Raw genomic sequence first — 24,215 nt, 5'->3', positions numbered from 1 at the left:
CATCACTTTTGTGCTCCACCACCTCAAATGGCCCAGTCCACTTGTTCTGCAAGGCACTGGGCCCATGACCCACATTTATTGCCCAGGTTGAAATACTACCAGAGGGGCATTCTGGTCATACCACTTCTTTATTTCTTCCTGGCTTGCTTCTAGGTTCACCTGAACGAGTTTCCTGAAGCGGGCAGTTTGGTTTCTGAAGGCCAGCATGTAACTAAACACATCCTCCCGGAGTTTTCCTTAGAGCTTCCTCCCAGCCTTCCTTCACCAAACTGGTTGAATCTCTCTACCAGACTGTTACCTTGGGGGTGGTAAGGAGTGGTGAACGTGTAGGTTACACCACACTCCTTCCACAGGGATGTCATATACTTGGATATGAAATTGGTCTTCTGTCAGAAACCACCTCTCTGAGGAACCCCACGTGGGAAAAGATCCCCATTAACACGCGGCCCACAACTGGCGCTGTCATTGTCCTGAGAGTGATTGCCTCCGAGTACCGGGTGGCATGGTCCACCAAGGCCAGGATATACCTGTTGCCCATGGCTGTCTTAGGATCCAGTGGCCCCACAATGGTCATCCCTACCCTTTCAAATGGTGTTCCAACACTGGCAAAGGTTGGAGATGAGCTTTGACCTTTCTCCCACTCTTACCACTTGCCTGGCAAGTTTGGCAATACCTACAATGTCCATCTGACTCCCTACGCATTTGGGGCCAGAAGACAAGCCTGTCAAAAGTCTAGACCTGCCCCAAATGTCCTACCAAAGGCATGTCATGAGCCAGACCTAGTAAGAAGGTCCTGAAGCACTGGGGTGAACCAGCACATGGGCTAACCCAGGCTCAGCAACCTTAGGCTCACTATACAGGAGACCATTCTTCCAGTAGATCCAGTGGGATCAGGACTGATCACCAACTGCCTGGTCTGCAGCCTGCCACCACAGACCCTCCAGAGAAGGGCACTCTTTCTGATTTTATTCCTAGATAGTTATAGTTTCAATGATTCAATCGTTAACCCCTTAATTTTCCATATTCTCAAATCTGATTTATTTGATCCTATCATAATTATTTCAGTTTTTTTGTATTCATTTGTAGACCATTTCCTAAAATATATTTGTGAAATTACTATTAGTTTTTGTACACCTATGGCTGTATGACTAAGCAGTTCAGTGTCATCAACATACTGCAAAATTTTATATTGTGACCTGCAAAGTTGGAAGAGTGAGCATTAACATTTTGCAAATGATACGGTAAGTAGGCCTCGGTGGTGCACTTCGCTCCTTTCGCGGAGTTTGCAGAGTTTTCTGCACTCCGCACACCGCAGAGCTCGCGGAGTGCAGAAAAGTCCACTTTGCGATGTGCAGCAGAGTTTTTTCCCCGCTCACGATCGCGAACTGTAAGTTCGCCACCGTGAACAGTAGATAGAATTTCTACCTGAGCAGCAGGAATACCAACCCAAATTGCAATTTGCACTGCACTCTGCCACTCACAGCAGTTTTTTTGCCACTTCACGAAGTTCCGCGTAGCAAAACTCCGCGAACTATGCCGAGGCCTAACAGTAAGTCGGCCAGAAAAAGTTGAAAAAGACATAGGGCTAGTAAGCATCCCTTTTTAAGACCACAATGTGTTTCAATGTGGGGGTTGGTGCAACTGCCATCCCCAGTTTGACCTGCACCTATGTATTTGAATATATATAGTTTTTGTTTTTAGTATTTTGATCTCTCTACCAACAGGGTGAGGGACAACAAATGTGTGGTCATTGACTTAACCCTGCAGAATCCTGTTTAGAAAATTGGTATTATTTTCCTTAACATGGCCCATTCTTCCAAGTCCTTGAGTAGACATGTAACAAAGATTTTCACCTCTACGTCTGTTAGGGTTATTAGCCGATAATTAGTCAGATTATCTGGTGGGTCACTTTTGTAAATTGGTTGTATTACACTTCCTTGCTAGGATGCCAAGACCAGTTTGGTTTTTACAATGTCTTTGAACAATGGTGTTAAAATGTCTGACCACAGATCTGTTTTAGCTTTAAAAATGGTGTTGGGGATCCCATTCAGGCCTGGCGCCCCGTATGATCTGATCCTCCTCATAGCTGCTTTAAATATTTCCTCTTGTAATGACTCAATTGCTTATAGTTGATCATCATGTGTTCCTTTGTTTTCACTACATTTGTTGGTTAGTGGGGCTGGCATATTCTGTTTGATGTTAATTCCAGAGTCATTTACTAAAGAGACCCCGTTTAGTTTGAAGATAAGGGACTCCCAAGCTAATTCAGAAATATTGGCACTATTGGCTCTTCTGTTGCCATATTCAAGATCATTAATTGTTCCCCAGAATGCTTTCAAGTTGTTGGGTTTGTTGGCATAATGCAGTTTTGTCCATATTCTTTCATGATAGGCCCTGTTTGCCTTTCAAATCTCATTTTTAAAAGTTCTTCTCAAATGTTTTAATGAGCACAGTTTTAAGGGTTTAGCAGCACTGTTTGGTTGTTCATAAATTGCTCGTGCTGCTTTGTTAAGTGCCTTTTTTTGAAGCTGTAACCTGTGCGAGTACCACCTGGTTTTTGTGGCCCAAAAGGGTTTTCCCTAGTTGTTTTTACCAAAAAGCGATCAACTAATAAGAAACAGAAAGGGTGCCATGTTTCCACCATTAATTTCCCATGTCAATATTCACTGAGTACAGATTCTATTGTAGGATCTAGAAAGTTCAAGATCTCCATTTGTTTTGTTGGGTGCCACTCCAGCCTTTTCAAGTTATAGGCAATTGACCCACATTCAAGAGTTCTTGACTTTGGTAAAGAATCAACTGTGAGCGAAAAAGACATAGGGGCATGTCAGCAACAACCGGCGATAATTATCGCTAAGCGCACTTAGTGCTAGGATAATTATCGCCGGCTAGCGTGGAATTTTATCACTGAGATAGCGTGCTATTAGCAACGCTTATCTCAAAAGCGATACAAATCCTAGCGCTAACTGCCAAACGTGAGATTATCGCTGGAAACCCAGCAATAATCCCACGAAGTTTGGTGATAGCTTGCTGATAGGGCCTCGCATACTTAGCCATGATATCCACCTTCCATAGGATATCATGGCTAAGTCAGTTTCAAAGCAGTCGTAAGGAAAGTAGCGATAACAGAGGTTATCGCTACTTTTCTTGTCGCTATGCTGCTTTGCGTGAGGCTTGATAATAGGAGAAATGTCACTTAGCGACATTTCTCCCGTTATCCTGTGGAGGAGCGCCCCCTTTGCATCTCATTGGAGATGCAAAGATGGGCGTTAGGAATTCAGGCGCTAAGGGAAGGTTTCAGGCGATAGCGTGACCTTGCTGATATAGCGATAAAATTATCGCCGCTTTTCGGCCAAAAACGGCTGCAGAAGCGGCGAAAATTTTGTATCACCTCCTTGTAGATATGCCCCTAGTTTGAGGGTATGGTCATTTTCCACTCTGAGGACCACTTGGTACTCAATGAAATTTGCTGCTAATTCCTTTGAGATGATGGCATAATCGAGAGTAGAGTTATGCGACGAATTTGTAAGTGTTGGAGCGCTTATAATGTTATGTCGAATATCGTCCCGTAGCAACATAAGCTCATATTTCTGTTGCTGGGAATGGCACTTCTGGATTGAAACATTAGTTAATTTGTCTGAGAAGTTCTCTGAAGACAGATGCATATAAAAATCACCCGAAATGATTAGGCTAGTAGCAGGATGTTGATAAGACAGAGTTTTAATTATTTCCCATAAGACAGTAAGCTGAGTCATGTTAACTGATTTCTTTGTGCTCAAATATACATATATAAAAATGATAGCCATCCCTACATATACAACTGGACCTTTCTTTAAATTTCCCTGCAACTACTGAACAGATTCACATCAATTCACAAAAAGGTTGCTATCTGGACCAACAGCTACCTTTCTGCCAAATTTGGTGCAATTCCGTTCAGCAGTTTGTGCTGTAACCTTGCCTAAAGTTCCTATGGAGAGTAACATGGGGAAAACGCTTTTTCGAATCCCCCTTTTCTCAGCCCCCACTTAACAGATGACCCCGAAACATTCAAGGTAGCAGCTGAAGGGAGCGTCAAACTAGTTTGTAAAATGTCTCCAGTATTCAACAAAGAACGCTAAAGTTATTGGCAAATTGAAAAACGCTCTTCCTGTGGATACTACATCTTAACTATAACTACATACTGGTGAAAATATATATATATATATATATATATATATATATATATATATATATATATATATATATATATATATATATATATATATTCACTGAAAAAACCATAGGTTTCACACATGTTATAGTTAGCTGCAAATTTTACTGATAAAAAACCAATGAAATTCCCCCGTTATAGTTACTGTAGGCAACTATAACTCACGCGACCGCAATACTCTGCTGATGCTAATACTGTATTTAGACACTTATTTACCCATGTCTTCTTCCATTAAATTTTAGCTATACATATATTACATTTTTTTTTTTTCATAAAGACACATATGTCATCAGCAGAGGATTACGGTCGCGTGAGTTATAGTTGCCTACAGTAACTATAACGGGGGAATTTCATTGGTTTTTTATCAGTAAAATTTCCAGCTAACTATAACATGTGTGAAACCTATGGTTTTTTCAGTGAATTAGCAAGGTTTTTTAAATGCTAATTCCTAACTATAACGTGTGTGAAACCTATGGTTTTTTCAGTGAATTTGTAGGGTTTTTTAAATGCTAAGTTACTTTACGCCATTCGAGGCGTGCGCACCCACTTAACGCAGTGCGTTCCGTGCACGGTTTTTATCAACTTTAATAAGCCCTGTACATTTGGTGGCCTTCGGCCACCAAAACACAGGGGGTGGGGTCAATGTGGATATTTTTTTTTTTATTTCGATTTTATAATTTCATGTTGCCAAAATATAGTTTTATTACTGATGTAATAAGCCCTGTACATTTGGTGGCCTACAGCCACCAAAAGCACAGGGGGTGGGGTAAGTGTGGATAGTGTTTTTTTTATTTCTATTTTTTACCGTACGCTTACCGTAAGCGTACGGTAAGCGTACTCGGCGAAATTGCCGAAAAAAAAATAAAACCGTTTTTGCTCTTGGGGGATGTTTGGGGACTCCCTCAACATGACTATGTGGGAGGGAGTTGTCAAAACAGCCCCGTAACATGTTTTTGGGCATCATGTTTGATAAATAACACTCAGTGCGAGAGACAAAATGGCGGACGCCGCTTCCTGGTTTCGGCCGATTCTAATGTTTACTAAGATCTAAGAGCCAATCAGAATCGCGCTGGCGCACGCCACCGTACGCGTACGGTAAGCGTACGGTAAGCGTACCGTAAGCGGGCTCAGATATATATATTGATTTAAAGGCTATTTTCTCAGAATCTACTGAACAGATTTACACCAAACCTACAAAAGGCACTTCCTTGACATAGGGACTACCTCTCTGCCAAATTTCTAGTAATTCTGTTCAGCCGTTCGGGCTGTAGCTCTGTCTAAAGGTCCTATGGAAAAATGCATGGGAAAAACGCGTTTTGGGACCCCCCTTTTATCTCAGCCCCCGCTTGACGAATCCCCCCGAGACTTTCAGGGTAGGAGCGGAGCGTAGCGCCCCACCTATTTTGAGAAATTCGCGAGGATTCATCGACCGGCGCCAAAGTTATTCAAAATAGAATGTTGCGGATTGCCTATGGAAAAGGGGTCCTAACTATAACTACCTACTGGCGACCGCCAGTAGGTAATGTATATATATATATATATATATATATATATATATATATATTTTCACAATGTTTGCGAACAGCCACCGCACTCCGGATCAACGGGCGCGTCGTCGAGCGGACCTCGCAAGCTGGGTCCGTAATATAAATAAACACTCCTCACTCAGAAAAGGAATGACGACGCCACGTCTTGACAATCTATATCAGATTTTAATCTTCGGCAGTGTCGGACGCGTTTCGCCTGAACCAGCAGGCTTGTTCACCAACAAAGTTTTGTAAAAAAAAACACAATTTTAAAGCTGTGCACATAACAAGTCACATGATAAACTACAAATGAAGTGCAATGAAGAACAGACTCGTAGTTCATTTGAAATTCACCATCAAAGCAAGAACAAGTATAACGGAATTGGTGTGAGTAAAAATCAAAATAGTTCATATACTTTTAAGTTATCCTACGTTAATACGCAATGAATACTAAGCTCCTTATTATTTAATTCATACAAAGAACCGCAAATATTGCCCTAGTGGGCATGCACAATAGTTCTTGTTTATATATATACATATATATATATATATATATATATATATATATATATATATATATATATATATATACATATATATATATATATATATATATATATATATATATATATATATATATATATATATATATATATATATATTATCTACTGGCGGTTGCCAGTAGATAGTTATAGTTAGGACCGTGTTTCCATAGGAAATCCGCAACATTCTATTTGGAATAACTTTGGCGCCGATTGACGAATCCTCGCGAAATTCTCAAAATAGGTGGGGCGCTTCCCTGAAAGTCTCGGGGGGATTCGTCAAGCGGGGGCTGAGAAAAAGGGGGGGTCCCAAAACGCGTTTTCCCCATGCATTTTTCCGTAGGACCTTTAGTCCGAGCTACAGCCCGAACGGCTGAACAGAATTACTTGAAATCTGGCAGAGAGGTAGCCCTCAGGTCAGGGATGTGCCTTTTGAAGGTTTCGTGTAAATCTGTTCAGTATTTCCTGAGAAAATAGCATTTAAATCAATGTATATATCTATAGGCGCGCTCCGAGCGCGTACCGTAAGCTTACCGTACGCGCACGCCGCCGTGCACGAGCGCGATTCTGATTGGTTGTTAGATCTCAGTAAACATTCGAATCGGTCGAAACCAGGAAGTGTCAGCCGCCATTTTGTCTCTCGCAGTCTGAGGGGGTGAAAAACAAAGGTGGAGAACGTGAAAAGGGGGCAGGGTGGACAGTTCCTGACCCCCTAGCCTTTGTCAGGGGGTCGCGTAGCTCTTACGCGTACGGTGCGCGCACGGCAAAACAATTTTTTCAAAAAGGAAAGCTTAAAAAAAAATAAAAAAATTGTGAGGTAAGGTTGGCTCTTAAAAGAGCCGTTGGGTTAATACAGGGATAGAGGAAAGAAAGAATGGGAATATTATGAGCGTCTACAAACGTGCTGGTCTATCTTATTGTTAATAAGGGAAACACGTTGTACACCTCATTGAAACCCTCCGAAATCGAGGGTTAATGTCCAGAGGAGCAGAAGAAGGTGATGCTCCCACCTCAGAGGAAGGGCTCAGCTGAGCTGCCGATGATGTACTCGGCTGAGCTTCTGAGGTTGGGCTCTGGTGACTTACTGAAGAGTTTTCTTCAGTATGTCGAGTAAAGGTCCTGGGATGTTTATCCCTAATGTGTCTCATCATAGAGTGATTTCCAAAGGAATACTTCTTCCTTGGATCTCCTCTAGATAAAACACGGTCACAAAGTGTGCAAGTGACCAATGGAGCATTGACCTTTTTCTGCCCCTCTGGAAAAGTAAAATACTCCCACACAAAAGAATCCTTTTGTTTCCTCCTTCTCTGTCTGATGATGGTGCTGCTAGGCTCACTCTCAGAAGAGGTCTGCTGCTCTGCCATTGTATCTCAATGTCAATTCAGCTCCTTCTCCTAGGGGATCTCAAGCAGTAATGAGGGGAATGGGTGTGGTGTGGGAAGTTTCTGGAACTGAAAGTAGTTTCAACCAAATGAAAAGTGTTCTTTGTGGATCACATGACCTACCGTGCGCGCTCTGTAAGCTTACGGTACGCGCTCGTAAACAAGTACGCATGCGCAAACGTGACGCTTACGGAGCGCTTACGGAGCGCGTACGTAAGACGCACTCACGCATGCGCATTACACGCCCCTGCGTAACCGCGACGTTGCTTCCGCGCAACGCGCATGCGTGTACGCGTACGTCACGTACGTATCACGTAAGCGCACTGTACTTATGACGTATGGAGCGCGTAGCGTCAGCTTACCGTACGCGCATCTTATCACGTAAGCGCACCGTACTTATGACGTACGGAGCGCGTAGCGTCAGCTTACCGTACTAGCACGGCAAAAAATGCATAAAAAAAAAATACAAGTTTCAAGAGTTGTAGAAGATAATAACTGTGATGTACAACTGTATGTAAACATTAATTTTTAAAAAATTAACCATTCCATAATGCAGGATATAGTACATATATTATTTTATACATAGGTTGGATATTATTTTTTCCCAAAAATCTCAAAAAAAATTTGCATTTAAAAAACCGTACAAATTCACTGAAAAAACCATAGGTTTCACACACGTTATAGTTAGGAATTAGCATTTAAAAAACCTTGCAAATTCACTGAAAAAACCATAGGTTTCACACATGTTATAGTTAGCAGGACATTTCACTCGTGAAAAACCAATGAATTTCCCCCGTTATAGTTAGTGCAGGCAACTATAACTCACGCGACCACAATCCTCTGCTGATGATGTCAAATATTACATCACTGATGAAATATGTGTCTTTCTGAAAAAAAAATATTTGTAATATATGTATAGCTGAAAATTAATGGAAGAAGACATGGGTAAATAAGTGTCTAAATACAGTGATGTAATATTTGACATCATCAGCAGAGGATTGCGGTCGCGTGAGTTCTAGTTGCCTGCACTAACTATAACGGGGGAATTTCATTGGTTTTTCACAAGTGAAATGTCCTGCTAACTATAACATGAGTGAAACCTATGGTTTTTTCAGTGAATATATATATATATATATATATATATATACAAGGTATCACTATCCCGTCTGATCTTGGTGTCCCAGGAACAAAACAGGTACGGACCACAGCGTGTTCGAAGTTTCAGTGCAGTTTATTTGCTCAGGATGTCAGCAGTTTCTGGCATAGCAGCATTACGCGTTTCGACAGTATACAACTGTCTTGATCACATGACATGCATGCGGCCAATCAGAGCTTATATACCGGTGAGAAAACAGTGAAGACAGACACAATTTGCCGCTATTCGCTTGAATCTCGAAATGTAAACATTATAACACAATATTGATTGACATATTGTATATGATGTACAAAAAGATAATAGTACTCGGCAACTGTGCAAAGATCGCAATTTACAATAATTATATAAATATGTAAACAAAGTGAAAGTGCAAGTGCTAAAACATATTATGGATTAGATTCCATCACCGATAATGAGTTAAAAAACCTATTGATAAAATATCCATATTAAAATCATATGAAAATCAATCAATGTGGAGAAGCTAAGCTCAAAAATTGTGCATGTTGGTTTTGCTAAATAATTCTCCTGATGGCAACGTGGGAAGTGAAATAAACAAAGGGGCTGATAATGCCCATGAAGAGTCAACCTCTAGTGAGGATGTGGAGTGTACTTCACAATGATGGATTTGCCACGAACTAAGTGCTAGAGTTCAAGTGGCATATTCGAAGATTATAATTTGAGTTGCCAAGGTTTGGATTAGATTGCAAAACAGTCAATGCACATAAATATATATATATAAATGTTCACGGAAAGTACATATATAGGTATATTTTGACACAAAATAAATATATATTCGCACACAAAAAAATGTTTCAGGGACGTTACAGTTAGGTTCAGATTTTACATGCACAAATCCATAGAAATGAAGCTGTTATAGTTATTTCAAGTAACTATAACTCATGCCCTAAAGTAACTATGACTCATGCCCTTGCCTTGCCCAGTTTTTTCATCAATATTTTTACTGCAAATTATACAGTGATATTATCAATGATGTCATTGATGATGTCAGGAGCGATGTAATATCCGGGGTAATAATCAGTGCCTGGAGAGGGCATAAGTCATGGTTACCTTAGGGTACTAGTAGAATACAAGGAAATCAACTGACAGCCTGCTCCTGTTGAAGTACAACAGGAAGGTATTTGAGATCTCACCTACAATGTCTCCCAGTATTTCTTTCTCCAGCACTAACCATAGTTTCTATGACCAAATGAACCCCTTCATTTTGTTCCTTTCTAAATTAAATGTTTTAAGTTTTACCAAATATATTCAATCAAGACGGCTTTAGGTGTGCCACACTTTTGTAAGACTGTTAGAGCTCTAGTTGTTCTTTAGATTACTTGGGGAGGCTGAAGTAGAATACAAGGGAATCAACTGACAGGCTGCTCCAGTTGAAGTACATGTTTTACTGAAAAGTGCTGAGAGCCAATCAGATCTCACTGGGAGATCTGTGCTTAGACTCTGCCCAGGTACACAAATTTGGATTTTCTTTAACACCACAAAATCTACTAAATAGATTTGCACCAAATAGCAAACAGTATGTTTTCAAGACCAAGCTTGGATGCCAAATTTGGTGTAATTCCAGCTCTATGGAAATTAACATGGAAAAGGCACTTTTTTTACTCCCTTTTCTAGGTCCCTGCTTGACGGATCAAGCCGAAACATTTCATGCAAACTAGAACCACCTGCACACTTGTTTCGGAAACGTTCGTCGAGATTCGTCAAACAGCACCAATGACATAGGCAAGTCAAAAAAACGCGTTTCCTAAGGAAACATGGTCCTAATTAGTACTACCCACTGCGACCGCTAGTAGGTTTTATATGGATAGATAGATAGACAGATAGATAGATAGATAGATAGATAGATAGATAGATAGATAGATAGATAGATAGATAGATAGATAGATAGATAGATAGATAGATAGATAGATAGATAGATAGATAGATAGATAGATAGATAGATAGATAGATAGATAGATAGATAGATAGATAGATAGATAGATAGATAGATAGATAGATAGATAGATAGATAGATAGATAGATAGATAGATAGATAGATAGATATGGCTATAGATATAGATAGGTTTGCTTTCCATAGGTAAAGCATTTGTTGTGTTCCTTGGGGTGTGTAGGGGTATAGGGTGGTAAGGGTGCTTTTAGGGCATAGTGGCAGACAACACTAACTATTACTCACCACTCTACCATGCACTGTATTGTGACAAATTGTGTTATTTGATAAGTTATGTGTTGTTATGAATGGTATGATTCCACATGCTATAAGCAATGTAGTTTGCGAGGGTATAACCAGTGTTTGGAAAAGGCATGGGTTATAGTTAATATAGTATGGCGAGTAAAGTAACAAAATGATGTTTGGAGGTCCTCTACTTATAGTCATTTGAAGGTGCTGCATACATTATAAATTGGAGTTAAAATTATAACTTTACAATTTTTAATGCTTATTTATTTTAAGTTGGGTATGAATAGAAATAATTTGTGGGTTATTTCTATCTATAAATTATCCATTACCTTTGTTTTTTTTCATTGTGTGTTAATACGTGAAGGCATGCGTGGTTAAGGGATTGCGTGGGAAATGATGCATGGTAAAGCCATTCATGGTAAAGGATTGCGTGGGATTGTTATACATCTTTCAAATTGGGGTAAATACTAAAGGTCAGATGTATGTTCGCTAGTCTTCATGTTTTGAGCTTTGAATAGCAATTCTTAGTGTGTCGCAAATGGGTTGCAAATCATCCTACCTCATGAATATTAATGATGTGGGTTGCAGTATGTGACTCCTTTAGGAATCACAGCAATCACAAAGATAGTGGCCTAATGGGATCAACACACCACTATGTCTGTGATCGATTTTTAATAAAGCAAACCTTTTTTTTTTTAAATGTAGCCCATTTTCCGAAAAGGAAAACAGGATCTATTTCAAAAGAAAACTGAAACTTTACATTTTTATTTTCAAGAGTAGACAGTGGTCCATGGGAAAATATAAATTTTTAATAATCTCAAAAGGGGTGGGGTTCCTTGGTGACTCAATACAGTTGCAAAACATTAATACATACCACTGTTAATTGGTATTTGGAAGGGACACCTGAACATGCCCCTTCCAAATACTGAATTTCAAACCCAAATTGTGATTTAGTAATAAGTTACCAAACGCAATTAGTCTTTTGTACATAAAAAAATGCTTTTTGTGGTCGCAAAATGCCTCATTCTGTGAATCAGGTTTGTTGCGATCGCCAAAAAAGATTCCTACTTGAGGCTCCAGATCCCTTTCAAGCAACTTTTACTTGATCCACAGTTTGTGACTGGAAAGCCACACAATTTGTGATCCCCTCAGAATAAGGTCCTTCCCTTTTTTGCAACTATTTTGAATCTCTTATAATTAACAATTGGCATTCTTATCATCTGCTGTCGCTCAATGTTAACGTTACTTAATTTACCTATTTAGAGCTCTGTTTATTTTATCTTCTCTTTTAGGGCTTTCATTTCATCGGATCCTGTGTGCTCTGCTGGCGCATTAATTATTTTGTTGCATAATAAATTAAAATGTGGTCTTATTCAATTCTGCTCCCTACTTATTTTTTAAGTTAAGACTACCCCTTCACCTACTGGAAAGCGAGATACTGTGCTTTATTAACTCTCATTTTGTGATTACTATTAGTGTCTGATTTTCTCTTGGTGCAACTTCTGGTGGGCCCAAGCTAATGATTATGTAATACAGCATGGTCACTTCCTGGATCTATTTTCGCAATATGTAATAGGTAGAAGAAGTCATGCCCTTTGTTAGACTGTTATTTTCATTTATAATTTGGTGTACAGCTAAAAAGAGAGACGGTATTAGAATGTCTACCTACTGGATCAAGCCACTTGCCCACATATAGCAAGGTATAGCTCATGAGGCGAAGATCCAAACTACAATCAATTATAAATATTTTGCCTTTTTTTAACATTCTTGAAGCTGGTGTTGGTAGTAAAACATAGTACAGCATAAATAATCTATTAAAAATCTGAGTACTGTCTCTTCACTCAATTGTGTTTCTAAAACAAAAACAGGCAAAGGTATTTTGGTTCTGTTGCTGTTCCCATCATTACAAAAAAATAATAGAAAACCTAAGCTATTTTAAATAATTTTAAAATGCATTTCGGCAGTTTCTAAGTCATGTTTTGGTTTCATAATAGGTGTTTTTTGCGAAGAAGATGTGAATGAATGTGAAGAAAATGTTTGCTTTGGAGAAGTGCCTTGCATTAACACTTTCGGATCATATAAGTGTGGCACGTGCCCTGGAGGAATGGCGGGCGATGGCCACATTTGTAAACGTAAGTTTTACTTTAAATTAAAAATAGTGAATTTCGTATAGTAGATCACATCCTTTATTTAGTGTGTTCTCAAATTGCTGCCATTTTTGGACAGGAATGCACTTTGTACATGAATAGTCAGAAAGATCTAATTTCCTTTCAGGACCTTTACAAAACCTACTTTACGTAAGCCTAGCAGAAAGTATACCGAAATTATACATTTTGGGAAAAGCATAAGGTCTGACAGAGAAATATTTTAGAAAATGAGGTCAAATATGGGGGCATTATCATCCTTCTTGAACCACTTGACTCCATGCCATTGGTCAGTTGAAGTTTCTGCCATTTATATGAATCAATTTAAAATTATTTTAGGAGGGAATTTGAATTGTTAATCATGTTATAATGCCTCTATTTGGAGTTAGTTTATGTTTGGCACGCATAGACTTCCTTGTGGCTAACTTTTTTGAGAGTGTGCACATGTTGGGTACTTGATCAACAGAGGTATTACTCTAATTTCCCCAATTTCTAGAATGAGACGGTTATAATTTATGTGATTATGCCCATGAAGTTGATTCCTCATTTGTCATATAATTGAGAAAGGATCTTGTGGCCATAATGCATCCGAACGTAGTGAATCTGCTTGAATAAACTACACTTAATTTGCACATACCTTGGAGTACCCATCTACCCACTGCTACCAAACTGTTGTGGCTATTTCTGCAGGGAATTGTCCTCGCAACTAAGGTAGACATGACTACTTTTCAGCAATACTGGGAAACTATATATACACATACACACATACACACACACACACATGTCCACGAACATATATATATATATATAAAACCTACTGGTAGTTGCCAGTAGGTAGTTATAGTTAGGACCTTGCTTCCACCGGAAAAGCATTTTTTGTTTTTCCCATAACTTTGGCGCCATTTGACCATTCTTCATGCCATTTTCACAACTAATATGACGCTCACTTCAGCTGCTATGTTAAAATTTTTAGGTGATCCGTCAATCATTTGCTGAGAACCAGGGGGTGCTTTAAAGGGCATTTTTCCCAAGTTAATTCCCATGGGACCTTTATACATGGCTACAGCCCGAACTGCTGAATGGAATTAAACCCAATTTGGCAAGAAGGTAGATTTTCAGGAATATGCCTTTTCTGATTTGGTGTAAATCAGTTCAGTTATTTAAAGGTCTTTCAGATATTCTACTGGGAATGCAGAAGATCCGCAACCCCTCCCGAGAACTCGTGCTGAGATCTGATTGGCTTCCAACCCTTCAAACCAGGAAGTGTTGGCAGCCATCTTGTGACTTGGTAGAACTGAGTCACAGAAAAAAGATTTTAAAAAAAGAAAAGGGGCAGGTGGAACACCCTGAACCCCTAGGCCTCTTTGAGAGTCTCATGGGGACACCACAGTGCCCAAACAGTATTTGTTTTAAACATTTCTGTGGGAGTCATGCTAAATCTGCGACTCCTGCTGAAATGTGAAAAGAAGCGGGCTTCCGTGCATTGTTTCTAATTGGCCCCTGGGTAGGCCAGGTCCTGGGGGCATGGGTAAATATGTAGGAGTGGTGCAAAGGTTCCCCCTCTTAGAATATCTAAATCACCGCGGGCTGTCACTTGCCCGGGCACGTTTAATTTTTTAGCTGGGTTGCCCTATTGTCAACTCCTACACCCTGGGGATCGCCCCAGGGCAAACTAAATATTTTCATGAGACGGGGTGCCCAAGTGGCCCACCTGCAGCTCAGGGGACTACCACCTCCCTGGAGCTAAATTAAATATTAATGTGTGGGGGGGCTTCAGCCTGCCCACTAACACGAGGACCACAACCTCCCTGGGGAAAATCTTTAAAATTAAATATGAAGCTGCCTGGCCCTGCAGCGCTGGGGGCTACCATCTCCCAGAGCTTAATTGATATTGGAGGGGGGCCCTTCTACTCCCCTCACAGAGACCTAGCTGGTCCTGGGGACTGCCACCCCCCTGGCTGGCTCCTGCAATGTCTGAAGTGCCCATTCCCGGGACATTGCTGTTTGCTATGGCATAAGCCATAGCAAACAATGCTACAGTTTAGAAAGCTCAGCAGAATTGCTTTTGAACAAAGGGAGCTGCATAATAGCGGGTGGAGGTTGAGAGAGGGCAGGGACCGCGGGGGCCTTCAGGCTCCTCCATGCTCCCCAACATGAAAAAACTGGGTACTCTGAGTGGGACCAGGGCACCCAGTACTGAGGCCAGGCCTCAAGAGATGGGGTGCCCCCTTACATGTTAAAAAGAAAAGAAAAGGCAGGCCTGGAGGAGGGCTACACGGCCTTCCTCTCTTAGGAAAAAAAGAAGAAAACAAGTCTGCAACTCATCAGAGGCCCCGCCCCCTTTCTCCTTTACCCTGCAAATGAGCCTCCTGGCAAGCTGCTGGAAATGTATTATGCTACAACGCAATTACAATGCATGCTTTTACAACGCTTTTTTTACACCCCAACTACAATTATATTGCATGATTTTGCAACGCATGTCATCACAACGCATCTTTAAAAACTATCATTAAAACGCATTCCATTACAATGCATACCATTACAATGGATACCATTACAACACATAATGCTTTTAGGACAACAGTACGGTAAGTGTTGGATAGTGTAGGGGTAAAAATTACTATCCCCACTCAAGTAAGTGCAACAGTAGGGTACGTGTTGGATAGTGTAGGGGTAGAAAATTACTAATCCCATCTACCCCAAAAACCATACCCACCCTAAAACTAAAAGATCTCCATTACTTACCTTTTAATGCATTGTAATGGCAGTTGCGTTGCAACAGTTGCATTGTAAAAGCAGTGCGATGTAATGACTGCGTTGTAATGGATGTTTCCCGCTGCTGGTTGGGGAGGTAGCCCCCTTGGCTGCTGAGGGCCAACAAGACCTCCTGTTACCTTCAGTAAGCCCAAAACAGTGAGATTGCTGAGAGGTGGTTAGAGGTCATGCCCCCTTTCCCCACCACTCTGCAAACGTACCTCTCGGTGCACTGCTGGTAGGGGGATTATGTTCCCTGGCCTCCTGAGGAGCTCTAAAGTAGGCTTCTTACCCTAAGCAGCATTGCGCCAGGACGAGAGTTTTCAGAGTGGTGGAGAAAGGGGTGTGGCCTCCAATGACCATTCAGCAATCCAGCTGTGCGGGTCTTACTGGAGGTAACAGGAGGGCTGGATGGCCTCCAAGGACCCTCAATACCCAAGGGGACTTCATCCCCCTACAGGAGTTGAGCTTGCAGAGTGTTGGAGAAAGGGGCCATGGCCTAATCAAAGGTATTGTACAGACAAGAACTATAGAGGCTACTACCATTACTACAGGCTGTTTGTGAATGAATTCTTGCTCTTGTTAAAGAAATATAACTCCCTGCAGAACCAATTGCTGTTGCATACTGAAAAATCAAATGTGGCACATGACAAGAATTAATTTTTCAATTTTTTGGTAGGCTGAAACAGAAGAACTTAGGAAACAATAAAGGAGTGAAGTGTCAACTGGTGACTGAGTGGGCAAGGGGAAACACACCGTGAGCATTCGGTTTACAAAGTGTTAAATGATGGGTGGGATACATCAGGGTCACTTAAAAAATACAGTGAGCCAAGAAAGTAGAAAAAAAAGAAAAAAGATCCCCTACTTTGAACCATAGCTTTGATAATCCTACATAAACCAAGTCAGTGAAGTAGGTCAGCAGCATGACCCTCTCCTTAAGAAGAGCTGCCTTGCTTAGTTATCATCAATCCAAATATTTATTCACCCTTTCATTCTAATTCACCCGTAGCCATCATAATTAAGCTTTACTTTCTGTCATCCAGTCTTTCTCCAAAACCTCCAATCCATTATCCATCCATTCAATATCCATCCTTTCTTCCAGCAATCCTTTCGCCCATGAATCCCTTTTTCTCAACCACACACACTTTCCCTCATACACCATTTTCCTTTCTTTTTACCTACCATTATTTCACACTTCCTTCAAGCCATCAACCCTCAGTAGGTGATCTTTTAGTGAGTTTCCAATAGAAGAAGCCATAATAACTCAACCAACACTGAAGCTGGTAAAGCTGAGGGGTTCTTTGCCATGAGCTGACAACACCATGGTACTAGCTAGTGAGAATAATTGTCAATCGGCAAACAATTATGTGACTTAACAGTGCCCGTCTCTGTTGCTGCTTCTACCCCCTCCAACTGACTCGCCTCCTGCAGCGGCACTGGAGCCAGCATCACTGGTGGTGTGTGCCTAAAATAATAAAAATTATATATATTTTAGATGCCAGATACACCACCCTTTAATGTTCATCAATCAAAAAATACTTTACTACAGTTTTGTTACCACTGCAGTATCTTCCAAGAAAAATATCACTCTGGGCATTTGGTTGCTTCAGACAATGTTAGACAAGCCAGGCATGGAATAATGGTCAATGAAATACATGTGATGTTGGTTGGCAAGTGCAAAAAGTCATACTTTTTTCTAGCCATCCTGCACTGTCATTGAGAATTGCTGATATATTGTATGAATGAAAATGAATGAGGCAGCACACAACATTTGGGGGGTGGTCCATGAGACCATGGGACTGTTTTGTGAACTCAACTGGTAAAACATGAGTAGGAAAAAGAAAGCTTTCTCAACAAACATACATGGTGAATATTATTTATAATGCTATCTTACTTGGTCCTGCAACCTTCATGTAGAGTACCGAAGAATGTGTTATTCTTAGTCTTACTATTAAAATATATATATATAGGAGAGAAGAAACAAAGCAGAAGATAACTTAGTGAACTAGAGACTAGAGACCGGAACAAGTCAGCTACCAAAAAAGAAAAACATATATTATAAGGGAAAAAACATAATACAGGGAAATGAAACAATAATTGAATCCATTTTGCTTTACACGAATGGGTTTGTATCCCATCCTCGTCACCATTGAAAGAAGATGGCAGGTAAGGTTGTCAGAGAAACTTTATTTCTCTCCAGCAACACCAGCCTCCAGACAGCAACTCTCATCCTGGAACCCAGCACAAACAGACAAAATATACCACAATATTCTATCCTAAGCCCACAACAATCATAACAAATCCAACATCAGGGAAATAGTAAATAAATAATAGGACTTACTGGGGTTAGCAGAGCCCTCGGCAGTGGTTCTGGTGGTTGGCTCCTCCTTATCAGCTTCTCCCCAACCCATGACAATGTCCCTCTTCTTGCCTAGATTAGTGATTCAGTTAATCTTCACAAAATGCATATGACAGGAAAACACAGTCATAAATTTGTACTTCTCTAAAACAGGTCATCTAGAGTAATAGTTTGAATTCTATCGTCTATCGTTGAGAGACCCATAGAAATCCTAAAATCCCTACTCCACATTTACTTCACAAAAACTACATGTGCAAGTAATGCATTGCAGCGAATGATCTTTGATGTTATTCTCATTTCTCAATCTCACTTTCAGCCCCCTTTGTGGACCAACTTAGTCTCCCTTTTTTGCAATGCATAGATGCATACTACACTCTGGAGGACTGCCCTGCTGCTTGAGAACTACCTTGATGCCCAGAGGGCTGACCTGCTGCTACCAGAGGACTGTCCTGCTGCTAGAGGCCTGCATTTCAGCTTTAACCCATGACTTCCAGAGTGACCCCAAGGGCTTGTGGCTGCCCTCCTGTGTGACCTACAGGAACATAACAAGCTCCAGAGACCTTGAACCATGCACCTGTCCTCTGCTCGAGTGAGTCCTCACCCCCCAAATGGTATCCGCAGGTTCTGAAACCTAGTAAATGGTTAAGAGGTGCTGCTCTGCCTAACCCTAAAAGTTGTCAAAAATGCTCACCAAAAAGTGCCAGAAGAATCAACAGAAGACTGGGACTTACCTGCCAGCCGATCAAATGCATTTTCCACCACTCATCAGCACATGAGTTGAAATCACTAGGTCTCCCTTCATCCACCGACACAGGAAGTGGCATCACTAAATTTCACTTCATCCATCTGGACAGGAAGTGACCTTATTGGTTTTCCCAACAAAACCGCCTTTAAAGAAGAAGCCAAGCAATAGAACGTTGTTACCCATCAACACTGGAACTGAAATGAGTGGATCTCCTATCATCCACCTATACAGAAAGTGACATCACAGAATTTCCGTTTGTCCATTGGACCGGAAGTGGACTTACTGGTTTTCCCACCGATGCCATCTTTAAAAGAAGAAGTTTAGGAAAATGACTTCTTTTCACATCACCCATCAGCATAGGAAATGATATTACAGCAACTGCACTCCTCCCCTGTCCCAGGACCTACTTAAAGGTAGCTACAAAACAGATGTGGAGCGGACAAGTGCAGCACCAAGAATCCTGGTCCGATCACAGCCTAGTGATACTCAGCAGCACTCTTTAGGATGCTAGACCCCGGACACTGTTCCACCAACTGCTATCATGCAGTGCCTTACAGCATGCAGGAGCTTTCACCTGTACCCATTGTTAGTTCTCCAGCAACCATCCACCCACATCCACATGCAAACAAAGCTCTCAACAGTCAACACACACTCCCAAAACATACGCACTGTGAGAAGTTGGCCTGGCATATGCTGGTCACTAGTTATGGTTGCCACCTTGCACCGGTCCAATTTGACTCTTATGGTAGATAGGTTTAAGACAACATTTTAAAGAAAGCTAACCTAGTGGTAGCTGTGGAGAGCAGCCTTCAGGCTAAGTCTCAGAGGAATGTAAAGCAGCGTGTTTTACCTTTTAATCTCTTGAATTACCAAATGAAAGGACACAACACAGGTATATATATCAAATATATATGTATTTATTACTAGACACACTCAACTAATCTCTTTATGAGATTAGAAGTCAGGAACATATGCAAATATCAACGTTTCACAATAAGTTAAGCACAAATATGGCTGGGGCCCTAGGGGCGTACCAGACCATATACTAAAAAAGTGGTTTAGGAATGTCGACTTGCAAGGGGACAAGGCCTAGGGCCTGTAGAATCGCTGGGGCTTCACTAATCCACCCAAAGCAGGTAAGTAAAAGACCCTCGGGAGACGCGTGCAGTGTGAGAACACAGCCGCGGGTTCCCTATTGATTTCAATAGGAGCAAGTCGCGGTTGGATTTTTAAAGTTTTAGGGTACTTCGGGAGAGTCTTCAAGCAAGCCACTTACAAGGTAAGTAATTCGAGGGCCAAAACACACTGGAGCACCAAAGTGCACAAGTTACCTCATCCAGGGAAGCCGGGTGCATATGTGTCTTTTGGTGTCGGGTCACGTCGTCGTTTTCTATGGAAGCCGAAGAAGATTTGCAGCTTGTGGAGTTTGGAGAAGTGTCCGGTGGAATCCAAGGCTGGATTCAAGATGAAGAAGACCTGAAAGCAGAAGGGACAGTGTTCAGAATCACTTGCCAGTGACCCGGGGCCATGAAGATGGATGCCCACGGTAGTCGGGTGATTGCAGGTGATCAAGGGTGTTTTGACTCTTCAGCCATGAGGTCCAGGAGTCATCGACGATGACCAGGAGCTGGATTCGGAGTGTCCCACAAAGTCTGCAGCTTACTGATGTGTCGGCAACCGGATTGGAGCCAACAAGCCTTGGCAACAGCAAGTCTTGTGAAAAATGAAGAAAGTCAGCTGTGCAAACCAGCAAGGTCTGAGGGACTCACCCAGCAAGGGTAAGTGAGGGCAGGTCTGGTGCAGCCAGGGGAGCCCTTTGGTTTGATGAGAAAGTCTTCAGGGGACCCACAAGACAACAGGAAAGGGATTTCAAAGACACCTCATGAGGATTCACTTTACAGGAGCCCACGGTCACTCGGGACAAGGTAGGCCTCTGATTTTCAGTGGAAATCTTACTGGAGGCTTGGGCCATATGTGGTCCAATGCACAAGTTTGTAGAATGTCGTGAAGGGGTTGCACTTGACAATAGTGCATGTTACTCGGGTATTGCTGTTTCTCGTCACTCGTGGGGTCCACTCGCCTCAGCTTTGTTGGGGTCTCACAATGGCCATCAAAAAGTCAGGAAATCTACGTCTGGGGCTGCAGGGACTTCGTACTCCAGCGGGAGCGGGAAAGTTTGCAACCGTTGATTAAAGTTTTGGGTGCCTGCCAAGCAGGGGAGTCACTCCTTGACTCCAAGGGAGATTCTTCAGTCTTCCAAAGGTAGTGGAACGTCGAAGGGCCAGGATTCTTCTTGTAGAGCATCGTCCAGGGATATCTAATTTGCAATGGCAAGGTTTCCCTATCTTATACTAAAGGTAAGGGATGGACTAGCTCTATGACCCCTCCTATGGAAGGGTCAGGGGAGTGGGTGGTTACACCCACTTCCCTTTGTCCAGTTTCGTGCCAGAGCAGGGGCAGGTAGCCCCTGAACCGGTTTGAGCTGGCATATGCACAGAGGAGCCTACTGCTCCCCCAGTGCAGGACTTCAAAGCACTCTAGCAGTGCACCCACTCCCAATACACTAAATCCGGTCTGGAAGGTGGTTACACCTCCCTGTGACAGGATGCCTATTGTTGGGCCTCCTCCACTGCGAGTTTCGGTCAGCAGCAGGAGGGCAGCCCAGTGTCTGTGCTGGTGGCATCCATTTTGTGATGCCAGAGCTCTTTCAAATTTCTACAGTGTTTCCACAGTAGGTACATGTCGTCCCCTCTAGAAGGGTGGAATCATACTCGCACACCAGTTACTGGTGTGGGGGTATGATTCCAAGTTGTTTGACACCAAACACAACATGTTTTGATGCAGTCATTCCAAAGCTAGCATTTACCGGTAGGTTATAATGCACTTAAGAGTATATGGTTTAACCGCATCCACAAACAGCCACAGAGAATAGACTCTGCCAGCTGTAGAGGGGCCCTGCTCATGCAAATCCCCTCACATTGTAAACCAAGCACCCTGCACTCAGTATTGATAGGGCCTGCATTAGGGGTGACTGATAGGTTTATATGTGTGTGTATGGTGAAATATAGAGAACCTATACCTCAGTGAGAAGTGCTAACACTACCTCACCCAGGCTGCAGTAGCAGGCCTGTGGTGTACAGATTTAGTCTGCTTCCCAGGGGTGGCATAATACATGCTTCAGCCCCTGGTAGGACTGTGAAGTACCTATGCCCTAGGCACTTAAGATACCATATACTAGGGGCTCATAAGGTACCACAGTATCCAATCACTAGTGCATCTAATATGGGTTCCAAGTTGTTTAGAGAGAACAGAGAGGCTGGGGCCCTGATTAGCAGGATCCCAGCCTGACTATATCCAGAAACCAGTGTTAACATCAGAAAAAAAAGTGGGGGCAACATAAGTGCAGATCCTACTCTCCTACACGCACCAACAATGCCTACACCTCCACCCTACAAGACACACCACAGAAAACCTGAACATCAACACCCACTTACTTCTCAACATACGATCACTCAGCAAACACACAGCGGAAATATGGGCCCTGCTGAGTAGCGATGCATCCAACATCCTCTTCATCACAGAGACCTGGCTCTTCCCATTATCCACTCCTGGCATCACCACAGCAATAGACTAATGTGTGTAAGTTAGCGCACACCAACTATTGTAATGGCAAATACAATGAATACAATTAGAAACATGAGGCGTGCAACTCAGAAACGAGGAAGCCCACCTCGTAAAATAATGAAAAACTGCTGGTGAACTCACACCAGTATAGAGTGCACAGCAAGAGCAATGATGGAAACAAATGTATCACTTTCTCTATCTCAGAACGAGTAGAATTAACATGAGCTTTGACTCTCTAAAACAACAGTCTAATAGACAAACATCCCAAAAAGTTTTACGAAAGAAACTCTTTTTATGAGTCAATCAAAAAGCAACAAAGGTATTGCACATGGCATCAATGTTGAAGTAACATAGATAACAGAAATACAATCAGTATGAAAACTGCACAATGGCAATAAGAATGAACGTCAATTCATGATGGAGTGCCCAATGCATTTCGGGATGAAAAGCATCCCTTCTTCAGGGGCAGCTGTGGAAGAAAGAAATTGCATTGAAACAAATATAAATCTGTAGAAAATCTTTGTCACAATCACTAAAGCATATACAAGATGCATCGTGGAGAGACCATGAAAGTGAGGCACTGGTCTGAGTAAGGCCGAGACAATTCGACGTACCCGCTGGGTAAGCAATGGAGAAAAATAGAAACACACCTTAAGCATATGAGCCCATAATATTAGAGAGAACATGCAAGGTAGAAAACGTGAATAAGGTGACAACCATGACTAAAGGGAGTGTTTAAGTAGACGGAAAACGTGGTTGCTGTGCACTGATAGTGGACCGGCATACAAACAAACTGTGAAACACAAAGTGAACGCTATGAGCTCTTACTGAATATAAAGAGACGAACACAAGTATTTCTTGGAACACAAAGTTCGTAGTGTCAATGAGGTAGATGCGAAGCTTCAAGGAAAGTACGCTAACAAACAAAGTATACACAATTGCAGCCCAACGACGGGGGAACACAGGGAATACTAAAGAGAAAGTGTGTGGGGAAAAGAAAACTTACTGGAACCAATCCGAAGATGGCTCGAGTCAACTACAAATGGAACACTGCATACCAGCGTGACAGGAATATCAATACTTCTGGAAGAAATGACAATCACCACAGCAATCCCATAGGGCTACAAGATCGCTCAACAGGACTGCCTTCACAAGCAAAGAGGAGGACTTGCTCTATCATCTACAAGGAATCCATCTAATAGACATCCCCAGAGAATGCAACCCATTCATGCAACACCTGCACTTCAAGCTACAAATCTCTGAAAACATCACCCTCATGTACTGACAACCTGGACCACAAGCTAACTTTGCCAATCTAATCACCAAATTTGTCTCTCCTGCACACCATCGACTCAAGTGCCTACACTCTCCTCAGTGAGCTCAACTTTTATCTGGAAGACCGGAAAGATCCCTGCTCCACAGCACTCCTCAAAAGCCTGAGCAACATTAGACTCACCCAGCTCATCCCAGAACCAACATACACTGCAAGACACATACTGGACCCCACTTTCACCGAAAGCAAGAGCGTAAAATACAACTCCACCACACCATGCACATGGACGACTACCCCATCATCCGC

At 41.9% G+C, this 24,215-nt stretch overlaps 1 protein-coding gene across 1 annotated transcript in view; it reads left to right on the top strand.

Annotated features, from left to right (window-relative positions):
* Positions 1 to 24,215, top strand: part of LOC146857060 (von Willebrand factor D and EGF domain-containing protein-like) — a 1,714,722-nt gene that overhangs the window by 1,313,556 nt on the left and 376,951 nt on the right. The window contains 1 exon segment of the mRNA XM_085647013.1: positions 13,005 to 13,142. Coding sequence (XP_085503139.1) covers positions 13,005 to 13,142 — 138 coding nt within the window.

The sequence above is a fragment of the Triturus cristatus genome, chromosome 3_2 (assembly GCF_964204655.1).
Source record: "Triturus cristatus chromosome 3_2, aTriCri1.1, whole genome shotgun sequence".
NCBI classification, from domain to species: domain Eukaryota; kingdom Metazoa; phylum Chordata; class Amphibia; order Caudata; family Salamandridae; genus Triturus; species Triturus cristatus.
This window is presented reverse-complemented; position numbering and strand designations above follow the sequence as displayed.